The sequence below is a fragment of the Delphinus delphis genome, chromosome 7 (genome assembly GCF_949987515.2).
Source record: "Delphinus delphis chromosome 7, mDelDel1.2, whole genome shotgun sequence".
NCBI classification, from domain to species: domain Eukaryota; kingdom Metazoa; phylum Chordata; class Mammalia; order Artiodactyla; family Delphinidae; genus Delphinus; species Delphinus delphis.
The window spans coordinates 37,724,702-37,737,163 of NC_082689.1; the positions used below are offsets into that span (position 1 = coordinate 37,724,702).

A 12,462-nucleotide genomic window follows, 5' to 3' on the forward strand; every position below is an offset into this window, starting at 1 on the left:
TCCTCCCATGGGAGGAGAGCAGAGTGATCAAGTACACAGATTTTAGAAAGACTGAATTAGAGCCCACAGGTGAGCAGGGCCTCCCAACCCCGGTGAGAGTGGCTCAAGTTCACGAGTTCATTAAGAAATATTCGGTTAAGAAGAAGCAAGGTGGATCTATGTAAAGAATGGCCAGAAAAGGTTTTCATTCTTCTTTCTCCTTCCCCAAAGCAACTTCTCACCATGCTACAGCCTTTTCTTTTCTCTTTCTTTTCTTTTTTTTTTTTTTAAATATTCTGCAAACAGCCATCATTTTTGAGAAAGATCAACAGAATTCACAGCCTCATGGGATTTTGACTAACTGAGGGCCCTGGAATTGGTGTTTGTGAAGATATAAGACCCAAATTCAGCTGCTTCATGGTCTCCCTTCTTAGGGTTAGATATCAGTTCTCTGATTCCCTGAAAATATTTGAGCTTTTTTTGTTTAACTTTAAATACCATTCAGTAGTCTAGTGGTAGCTTTTCTTTGGGTAATCTTTATATTTATATCCATTGTAATATAAAATTTCTGGCTCATTTATATAATAGTAAGGAAGTACATAAATGGTCAGTTTTCATCAATGAGAAGCCCAGGAGTAATATATTTTATAGCTTAGAATTCTACTTCTAAAGGGATTTACTATTTCTTCCTTTGATAAATCTTTAATTTTCCTAGCAGGAAATCTCAGGATATTGAGATTATTTCAAGGCAGAACATGTAGGTGGTTCAGTCTGGAGCTGAAGTATGTAATAGCTATAATAGGAAACCAATTTGTAAATTCTTTTAATTTTCTCTAGTGGAAATACATCATGTGATTGGAATTTTTTCTTCTGAAGTTATAAAGACCTTTACGTTTGGAATTTGTTTATAGTCCACAAATATGTTTTTATACAATATTCTAGATAGCTTGAGAATTTTTTTAAATACGGAAAATATCAATTCAAAATATTTATACTCCTAATTACTGCCTCAATTTTCTTTAAGCTATTGAAAGATAGTTTGTTTTAGGATTGAAAAATTTTAGAAAAAAATTAATAGGAGAAAATCTTCTGAACTGGAGCTAAGCAAAGAGTTCTTAGACATGACACCAAAAGCATAATTCATTTTAAAAAATTGATAAATTAGACCTTATCAAAATTTAAAACTTTTGCTCTGTGAATAACACTAAGAAAATAATAGAAAAGCCACAGACTGGGAGGAAAAAAAAACTTTGCAAATCACGTATATGACAAAGGACTTGTATCCAGAAGGTATCAAGAACTCTCAAAAGTTAAAAAATAAATAAACAATGCAGGTAAAAAATAGTTAAAAGTCTTGGACATCTAACCAATGAGGATATGTAGATGAGAAATAAGCACATAAAAAAACATTTAAATCATTAGTCATTAAGGGAAATGCGAATAAAAACCATGATGAGGCACTACCATACATCTACTAGAATGACTAAGATTAAAAAATATTGACAACACTAAGAACTAGCAAGGATGAGGAGCAATCAGAACTATCAAACGCTGCTGGTGGGGATGCAAAATGGTGCACCCGCTCTGGAAAAGAGTTTGGCAGCTTCTCATGGGGTTAAACATACACTTACATACGACCACCAATCCCACTCTTGGGCATGGACCCTAGAGAAATAAAAATTTTCGTTCACACAAAAAGCTACACATAAATGTTTATATGTTCTATCCATAATCTCCAAAAACTGGAAAAAATCCAAATGTGTTCAGCAGGTGTATGGACAAACGGCTGTGGTACTTCCATACAATGAAATACCACTAACAAATGCACTCTCATGTGCACAATGGCGTGGATTAACCTCACAAAGCATGCTGATTAAAAGAAGCCAGTCTCAGGGAGTTCCCTGGTGGTCCGGTGGTTAGGTCTTGGCACTTTCACTGACGGGGCCTGGGTTCAATCCCTGGTTGGGGAGCTAAAATCCTGCAAGCTGCATGGTGCAGCCAAAAAAAAAAAGCCAGTCTCAAAAGGTTATAGACTGTACTATTCTTTTTTTTTTTTTTTTTAATTTATTTATTTTTGGCTGCATTGGGTCTTTGTTGCTGCATGCGGGCTTTCTCTAGGTGTGGCGAGCAGGGGCTACTCTTCATTGTGGTGCATGGGCTTCTCACTGCAGTGGTTTCTCTTGTTGCAGAGCACGGGCTCTAGGAGCTTGGGCTTCAGTAGTTGCAGCACGCAGGTTCAGTAGTTGCAGTGCTTGGGCCCTAGAGCGCATGGACTTCAGTAGTTGCGGTGTGTGGGCTCAGTAGTTGTGGTTCGCGGACTCTGGAGAACAGGCTCAGTAGTTGTGGCACATGGCCTTAGTTGCTCCGAGGCATGTGGGATCTTCCAAAACCAGGGATCGAATCCATGTCCCCTGTATTGGCAGGCAGACTCTCAACCACTGCACCACTAGGGAAGTCCCTGTGCTATTCTATTTATATGACATCCTCAAAAAGACAGAACTGTACTGTGGATAACAGATCATGGCTTGCCAGGGATTTGGGGTTTGGGGAAGGGTGTGATAAAGGGATAGCATGGGGGGTTTTGAGCGGGATAATAGGACTGTTCTGTGTCCTGATTATGATTTGTACACAAATTTATACACATGTATTAAAATTCATAGAACTTTACACTTTTACATATTTACTTTTAAATTTAAAATTTAAAAGACTGTATGCTTTATAATTTTATTTTTTTAATTTAAAAATAAAATAAAAATGTTATGAAAGATTGCATGCTTTATAAATCACATAGGCTATATTTTTTATACCTTTGTCCTTCAGTAAAAACTCTCCTTGGATAATGGAATTTTTATGAAGTATAATGAGATTGTTAACCTCCATTTCCTCTACATGAGGCTCTGTAGTATAAATAAAGCAAGGTTCTTTTTCTCTTTTTTTGGGGGGGGGGCCTGTCACTGTTGTGGCCTCTCCCGTTGCGGAGCACAGGCTCCGGACGCGCAGGCTCAGCGGCCGTGGCTCACGGGCCCAGCCGCTCTGCGGCATGTGGGATCTTCCCAGACCGGGGCACGAACCCGCATCCCCTACATCGGCAGGCGGACTCTCAACCACTGCGCCACCAGGGAAGCCCCGAAAGCAAGGTTCTTTTTATCTTGCTCTTCCTTTTATCTATTTAAAATTTTTTTTCTTTATTTTGGGGGGAGGGCTCTTGATAGACTCAAGGAAGTGATTGCTACGCTAAGCAGGGTAAGAGACTCTGACCAGGATTTTACCTCCATCTATTAAATGTTCTCAATTTTTCTTCCAAGATCTTCTTTCTTAACTTTTCTGTTTCTTTGACTCAAGTAAAAAACTCATCAGATTTTTCTATTACCTAAAAATCTTTATTTCAGTTAAATTCTTCAGCCCATTTCCCTTTGATAATTATTTATAAGAAACAACAGGTCATTTAAAAGTATTTAGTTTCCCCTGACTCAGAGTAGGGTTTCCATCCAGTGGTGTTCTTAGGGGTAGACAACAAACCATGAAAGGGATTCCAGGGGATGGGTGTGTGTGTGTGTGTGTGTGTGTGTGTGTGTGTGCGTGCGTGTGTGTGTGTGTGTGTGTGTGTGTGTGTGTACAAACAGCTTCTGCCAGGCTGTCCAAGCCTCCGTGTCCTCATCTGTAAAATGGACAATGTTAGTACCTACCACAGGGTTGGGAGGAGGATTCAGTTAGAAAACACGTAGGGGGCTGGGCACAGCACCTGGTCACATGGAATGTTGCTTTTGTTTTCATAGGAATGTTTTTCTTTCAATACTAGATGATTAAACACTAACTCTATGGAGAAACTGAAGAAAAAATCCAGAAACTCCTACTGACCCTCCATTTTCTCCAGCTAAAAATTACCTTCAGCTAATATGTAGGAATGTAGTGCATTGATGCTTTTTGACGTTCAAAAAAACACACATGAACATATATATATATATGTTCATATTTATATATATATAAAGCAAATATGGAAAATATTAACAAGTTTTGAACTAGGTAGTAGGTTCATTGTAGTATCCTTTAAACTTTCTGTATATTTGAAATTTTTCATAATTGGAAAGTTGGGAAAAATTAAGCTAAAAAGAATTAGTTGCCAACAATTTTTTTGTTAGTTATTAAGTGGTAACTAATTAGTTACTAAGATGCTATGCCAAAAAGACCAATTAGAATGATTTAAATACAACAGAAGGGTCTCTCTCATAATTATCTAAAGATGGGCAGGCAATCCAGGGTGGGCAAAGCTCTGCATCATGACTGGTCAGCTCTGCCACCCTCAACATTTGGCTTCTGCCTCTGGACCCAGGACTGCTTCTTCACTCATTGCTGTGTCCAGCCAGCAAGAAGTAGGAAATTCCAGGCATGCTTCTAAGGCACTGACCCCCAAGTCACAGACATATTTCTTCTCACATCCCATTGGCCTGAACTTTATGTCACCACAAGCATCTGCAAGGGAGGCTGGGAAATGTAATTGGGGCAACCATGTGCTGGTACCATAGTGAAATACTACATGCCCAGCTAAAAATTGCAAGGCATTGGTGGTGAGGTGGGTGCAGAGTTCTGTTATTAAAAGAAAGATAGAGAGAATAGACCCTGGGAGACAGGAGTTAAATTTAAATGGTTCCAATTTACATTTGTTTTTCTCCTTTAGAGAAGTTTTGCATTCAAATTATTTTCTTATCTTTAAAATGTATCTCAAAACGAATGATTTCAAGTGGTAAAGACTTCTTGGGCACATCTATTGAATCATTTCTCTAATACAAACCCAGAAGTGAAGGAGCTGCAGTCACAGAAATGTTCTGAATTAGATCTTTTGACGGTAACTATAAATAAAATCACATGGGGACTTCCCTGGTGGCACAGTGGTTAAGAGGCTGCCTGCCAATGCAGGGGACCTGGGTTCGAGCCCTGGTCCGGGAAGATCCCACATGCCGCAGAGCAACTAAGCCCGTGCGCCACAACTGCTGAGCCTGTGCTCTAGAGCCGGCGAGCGACAACTACTGAGCCCATGTGCCACAGCTACTGAAGCTTGTGTGCCTAGAACCTGTGCTCTGAAACAGGAGAAGTCACTGCAGTGAGGGGTCCGCTCACCGCAACAAAGAGTAGCCCCCCCAAGACACAGTTAGAGAAGGCCTGTGTGCAGCAACAAAGACCCAACGCAGCCAAAGATAAATAAATTCATAAATTAAAATAATAATAATAAAAAAAAAATCACATGAATACTAAGAAATGTTTAACATATACATTAACTTCTTTCCTTACTGCATGGTAAGATAATTATTTAATCAAACTTTGTTCTTACTTTTCCAGTCATTTGAAATTATTGGAAAGTCATAGGGTCATATTTCATTCACTAGCTGTTAGTATCCTCAGTTGAAGTCTATGTGAAATCTAATTTGGTGGCAGTATAAATAGAAGATGTCAGGTACCTCAAAGAACATCATGTATAGATAAAAATGAAAGCATTTTGCTTTTATCATTAATGAAGTCCTTCATCTAGGGAATGCTTTTCACTCAAAGCAAATGGGCTTCTTACTGGTGTGTGCAGAAGGGACGAGGGCTCAACCGCAGCCACAGAGCAGTGTTCAGGCTGGAGAGTAGCCCTCTTCTGGGCCACCCACACTTGTTTCCACATGACTTATTGGTGTCCCTTGGGGTGTAAGGGACAGAAACCCTGCTCAGATTAGCCGCTGTCCATAAGGGAATTTATTGGCTTCTAGGTGGGAAGGATTCTGGCATAGCTCATAATATCAAAAAGAGAGCTACCAAAAACAGTGCCTCAGGGACTGATTCCAGAGATTCAACAGCCCCAGGATGTTCTGTTTGTTTCAGCTTCTACGTATGTATGTGCAGAGGGCTTCTTATGAGGTGAGTATGGCCACCTCATCAAAAAGAAAGAACTTCTTGAAATAACTCAGACAGAGAAAGACAAATACTGTATGTTATCACTTATATGTGGAATCTAAAAAATAAAACAAACAAATGAATATAACAAAAAGAAGCACACTCACAGATATAAAGAACAAACCAGTGGTTACCAGAGGGGAGAGGAAAGGAGGGGGAGGGGCAGGATAGGGGTAGGGGGTTAAGACGTACAAACTACTATGTATAAAATGTATATATAAAATATGTATGTATGTATGTATAAAATAAATAAGCTACAAGGATATATTGTACAGCACAGGGAATATAGCCAATATTTTATAATGACTTTAAATAGAGTATAATCTATAAAAATATTGAATCACTGTTGTACACCTGAAACTAATATAATATTGTAAATCAATTATACTTCAATTTTTAGAAAGAACTTCTTTATCCTAGAGTCAATATAGCAATCCCAGGGAAGGACTCTGATTGGATCTGATTGGGTCACATGCCCACACTGCAGTAGAGAGGAAGGTGGATAGGAAAGCTAGCTGGAAAGATGGTTGTCCACGACACCTTTTTCCCTTCCCAGGTTTGAATGATTTTGACAGCCCCAAGCTTGGATGACTCAGGAACATATTCTGTGAGCAAGAAGGGTTGGGGTTTCTCTGCATGATTCAAAAGCTCGGACTCTTCTAACTGGTACTGGAGTCACACTTAGTCTTACAGTGGCTTCCTATTCCTCTTTCAACCCTGAGACACACAAGGAAGAGAAATCTTGAATGTCCACTCCATGTTTTTATTACTTTATAAACCATATTTTTTAGCTACTCTTCCACTCTATCCATCATAACACTGTCCAAGACAATGCAAAGTCTTACGATTGCTGGTATAATTCTGACTTTGTTCTTTTACTTTTGTTTTTAAGATGTCAACAGTGGAAAATGAAAGATACATTGGTAGGACAGCCTACCTGAGACTGGTTTGTCACTGAGTCTCGTGTATTTGAAATGGGTCATTCATTTTTAGTAAATGAGGATGATTCTAAGAAGTTGATTGATTTTATCAAAGGGTAGCATTAGATCTGCATGCAACTCTTGGTAGAATCTGCTCTCATTCTACAGTGAAAATATCAGAAGAAAGTGAGACCCTATATGAATAAGTCTGGCAATGTTGCATGAAAAATCTCTTTATTGACATAGTGAAATACTCAAAATATAGTGAGTGTTAAGTGCAAAAGTGAGCTAGCTGTACACATCCATGTGTGCATATGCAAATACATAGTAAAACATGCCAAATTTAAACAGTGGTATCTCTGTGAGATGGGTTTGTGGGTGGGTTTTGCTTTTTTCTTTATTTTTGCCTGGTTTTCTACACTGAGCGTGTACTATTTTTGTAATTGGAAACTTTTATTTGAGAAACATACAAATCTTTGACCACAAATCTACTCATATTTTTGCAGAGCAGATAATGTGAAAAAAATAAGGTAAGACACTCCGGCTCCAGTTCAAAGCCAGCTACTCCCTGACCTTGGACAAATACCATCTTCCTTCTGGGTCTTACCTCTGTACAATGAGGGATTAAAGTAGATGATCTCCAAGGACTTGGTCATGTTTCAGTCTCCTACACTCTAAGTTATAAGAACATTGCAATTTGGTTTGTTGGAAAAGCTATTATTTCATGTAGAGTGAGGGAGGTGACATCACTGCTGAACATGTATTTATTAAAAGTCACTTGGTAAAAAAAGAATAGAGTTTGTTCTGAAATCTTTTATAGAGTTAGGTATTTTGTCATCTTCTAATATTTAAATTTTGGTGGCTGTTTACTTATTAATACTTATTTAAAAGTGAATTACTGTCACTATCTTATTTAATACCCAATTTTTATTAAGAAAATTCTCATTGAGTATGTGAGAGCTGGCCTCTATTGGCTGATGTACAAGAAGGAATTTATTGCAAAATTCACCTTTGGCCCTGGGGCTGGTGAAAAAGGAAAGATCCAGGCTGCCAAGTGCTCCCAGGCTCCCCCTCCTTCCCATTTCATTCAGTCAACAGGAGAGGTCATTCAGGAGTGAATGCATCCTTTGTGCCTGTGGGAAAGGAGCCAGTAGCTAGGCTTGAGAAAGGAGCAGTACCGGTCAGCCCCGCCTGCAGCCAAAAGGCTATATCCTCACTGACCAGCGTCCCAATGCCAGGGAGAACGAGACATTCTCAAATCCTCTACCCTGAGAGTAAGTCTGTCAGGTTCCACTGCTTGTATTAAATTCAGTACATTTGGTGAATGGGAATAAAAAGGGAAAAGATTTGAGATCTGAGACTTGCACTTGATGAATGCAAATGAAAATGTCCCTACCATCAAGCTATGTCTGACTTGGGCTGTAAGAGTGGGCCTTTATTGAGGCAGGACCCACTGCAGACTTGTTCCTTTCAACTTGTCCAAGGACTCCAGTAACTCAGCCAAGAAAAAGATGAGCTGCCAACACACTCCTTTCAATGCAACACACTGAGGCCTGCATCTTCCTATACAAACAGTGCCATCAACCGTGGTTACATTCCACAGTAGCCCGCAAAATTCAGTTTAATACCACTGTTTGCATGGTATATTTGCCATGAAAGCCAGTATGAAATCCTTTTACTTTTATTTTTTTTTAATTTTTTGCCCCACCGCACGGCATGCGGGATCTTAGCTCCCCGACCAGAGATCAGAGCCGCGCCCACTGCAGTGGAAGCATGGAGTCTTAACCACTGGACCGCCAGGGAAGTCCATGCATTTCTATTTTATACACTATAGTTCAAGAAACCTATGGATTAACAAACTTTCGTAAGACTAGCCTAGGCATCTGACTTCTATATATTTTTCTGAGTTTTTTTTGAGTAAATTTAGTTCTCACATTTGAGAAAATGTAATCCTAGTTCCCAACTAACATATAAATGAGCTTTAAGCAAATAAACTCTTTGTAATCTGGGAAATTACTGGGCTTTTTTAATGTTTTTTAAATTTTATCTTTATCTTATTTATCCTTACTCAGCTTTTGTGCCTGAGTATATGATCATGATCTAATATCTGTCATGTTATCAGTATTTTTTTTTTAGCACAAATGAGGTCTTTATTTGTCACCATTAAAAGTCTGATTTTTAAACAGATTCCTGGACTGGTGGCTCATGTCCATCAACTCGTTCAACTTTAGCACCTGTCTCGTCCCCAGTAGCTTTTCCAGAACTACTACCTTCACCATGTAGCTCCATGAGCTTTCCCAATTCAAACCTGGGCTTCTTCAGCATTTTTGCTTTTCTAACAAAGACATCATGGAGTGGATAAATAGATCGGCAGGCCTTTTCTATGTCTTTTCCAATGCTGTCTGGAATCAGTTTATTGACCACCTCTTTCAAGTCATTTGTCTGCACCTCTCGGGTCATGATTTCCATCATCTTCTTGCGGATCTGGCGGACCTGCTGGTGCTGGGCATAAGAGGTCTTCCGAGTCTGAGTGTTGCGTTTTTTAGTAAAACCCACACAGAAGAGACGAAGCAAATAACCATCGGTAGTCTTGACATCAACGTGAGCTTCAATCATGGTCTGCCATTTTTTGACCATGAAGCACATTTTGTCACGGGTAAGATCCACGCCATGGAAATTAGGCAGTTTTTGCCCTGAACATCCTCAGTAATAAGCTTGAATTTTCTAAATGCAACTTCATCATTCTGCAGATCAGCAAGGCTCACTTCAAACACACGACCCTTGAGGCCATCAGATGCGATTTTGGTTCCTTGAGTTCTCGTGACTAGTGTTTTCCCAATATTTCTTATATTGAACATAGCTGGCGCTTTCACATCATACCAATCTTTCTTAGAAAATGGGTCAACCACTTCCTTCTTGGCTCCCTTTTTACCGCCTTTCGTAAGGCGCTTGTTCTTTCCTACCGCCATGGCGCTGCTCCGAGAGCCAAAAGGATGTTATCGGTATTAAAGAAGCCCCTGTAGGCTCATCAGGAGTCTGAGGATCCACAGTTCTCTCCCTGAGCTCTCCGTCTGTTGACTTAGATATCTTAGTTTGACTTAAGTTACCTTGGCAGAGACCACGTCTTTCTACTGCGAACCGCAGCAAGGATGAGGTCAGGCCTCAGCAATATTTCATAGTGAAAATACCCGCAGCTTCTCTGACAGTCTGCAGGAGCTGGTCCCGCCGCTGAGCAATCCCACTGTGTCAGGCAGAAGCGGCTTGTAGCAGGACAAGGACAGGGGTCTGCTCCACCTAGAAAGGTGCCCCTTATTCCAATATGATCTCAGTGTGAATCACCTGTGCAGTCTATTCCTATAGAAATGGGGGAGAGGTAGCCTCTGGGGTACTTTTTCTGCTGCTCAGATCCCGACAAACACCTAGAAGGAAAATGGAGGTTTTAGCGTATCTCTACCTGCTTTGCTCCCCCAGATAAGATCTCAGCAGGTCCCTCTCCTCAGAGGTGTCATTGAGGACCCAGACAGGGGCACACAGCCCGCCCGCCGATGAGGAGAACGATGGGCCAGGAAGCCACCAAGTGGTGTGAACAGAGGGGGGAGCGCACCTTCGCTTGGAGGGCGGGGAGGAGGGAACGTGAAGGGCGGCCCGAGCTGGCCCTTGAAGAGAAGCGGGCAGGGAACTAGACCAGCGGGACAAGACGGCGCCCATTCTTTTAACTCCTGGTTGCCAATCTCTTGTGTTTCAGAGGAAAGGCGGCCGGCACGTGAAAGGTGAAGACAGGAGCAAAGTAACGAGTAGGAGCGTCGGATTGGACACGGCCCTGTCACACCCTGCAGAGGGCTGGAGCCCGCCCGAGGCGCGCCTCCTCGCTCCTTCTCGAGAATGCTGGATGAAGGAGAAGAGGCCGGCCCAGCACAGCAGCTTCTCCGGGTTCAGCAACAGTGACAGTGTCCTGCGGGAAATAGATGATGGACAGTTTGACCAGGAAGATGGAGTAACTCAGGTCACTTGTATGTGAGCAAAGAAGGAACAGAGGCCTTGTAAATAATTATTAAAATAATTGCCAAGTTACTTTATTGTATTGCTTTATCTGCATTTATGGAATACTTTGAATTTTTCCAGACTCAGGCTTTCCTCTAATCTACGTAAACTTTGGCTCAACCTTCCAGGCAAGGAAGAATAACCAACATATTTGTAAATTTAGAATCATGTTTACAGTTTTCTCAACTAAAACATCTGTTTAAGCAGATGTCTTATGAGGTTATTAACCAATGTACTTCAGTGTCTCATGAATGTGTAAGGTATACTTTTCTTACAATTCCTGGTAAGACAACTAAATATCTCAACCAGTATTTTCACTTAATTAGAAAATTCACAGGTTAGAGCCTTACTTAAGCTGAAAATTCTTCCTCTCTCTCTCTCTCTCTCTCTCTTTCACATACACACACACACACACACACACACACACACACACACGGCTAATTAATAAAGTACCTATTTCCTGAATATAACAATTAATCTAAATTTTGTCTTTAACTATGGTAGGTATGTACAAAGCAAACCCTTATTTGTTAAAATATTCTTTGAAAAAAAATCCTTTTTGTATGTCTTTGGTTTTAAAGGGTCACCATGTTACCAACCTCGTACTAATTCATTGAGTTTAAACTTTCTTGTGTCTGATAGCCTAGAAACACAGCAAAGCACCATCCCTTAAAATTCAATATGAGAAGAACCCACAACCTCAATATTTAAAAACCGTAATAGACAGAATTAATTTTCTTTCTTTTAAATTGTAAGTAGTCTGAAAAGGGAAACATCAACTTTAAATGGAAACAAGTCTTTTATCAGCCTAGATATGAATTACGCTTTTATTTTGATTGCTAAAGCATGAAGAATGTGGAAACCCAGAATTTTCAGTCCTGCAGGAGTAAAAAGGTGCTCATAGCACATGCAACGTGTACAGTGACTTATCTGTTCCATCTCTGCTTTTCTTGCTCTGCTAGTAGGGATGCCTTTGCCTTGCCCAGCCTTTAACAGGTAAAGATTAAAATTTTACAAAATAGAGGATTTTCATTTATCTACGAAAGGCTTACTTTGAAATGTGGTTTACTTCAAATGAATTACAACTGTGCCATTGATGAGTTCAGCCTATTATATTATTTTTATTAGCATTGGTGTTGACATTATAAAGTCATTTGAATAATAAAATGTCATTTGTAATTGGGCTATTGTTTTATTGAACACAAATGCTCTTAATGTTTTACACATATGACAGATATGTATTACATGTTATCAAATATATAGTGTAACTAGGGACTTCCCTGGTGGTCCAGTGGTTAAGACTCTGCACTCCCGATGCAGGGGGCACAGGTTCAATCCCCGGCTGGAGAACTAAGAACCTGCATGCCGCACAGTGTGGCCAAAAAAATAAATAAATAAAGTTTTTATGTAAATCTGTTATGTAAATGTAAATCAACCATACTTCAAAAAAAAATGTATGGTGTAACTAAACTATGTTGATCTCCATGAATTGTTGGTAAGATTGACATGGAATTATTCTACTTCTACCGTGCAGAAGCATTACCTTTATAGGTATAAAGGAACTGAAGAATATTATGCTCCGTATTATTCTATG

General features: G+C 39.9%; 1 protein-coding gene and 1 pseudogene across 1 annotated transcript in view; one reads left to right on the plus strand and one right to left on the minus strand.

The window, feature by feature from the left end:
- The window catches only part of RFTN2 (raftlin family member 2), a 60,295-nt gene extending 48,073 nt beyond the window's left edge, over nucleotides 1-12,222 (plus strand). The window contains exon 9 of the mRNA XM_060015608.1: nucleotides 10,573-12,222. Within this exon, the coding sequence (XP_059871591.1) occupies nucleotides 10,573-10,845 (273 nt within the window). The 3' untranslated portion in view covers nucleotides 10,846-12,222. The remainder of the gene's footprint in view (nucleotides 1-10,572) is intronic.
- LOC132428071 (small ribosomal subunit protein eS1-like) lies at nucleotides 8,948-9,811 on the minus strand (annotated as a pseudogene).
- Nucleotides 12,223-12,462: the final 240 nt, after the last annotated feature.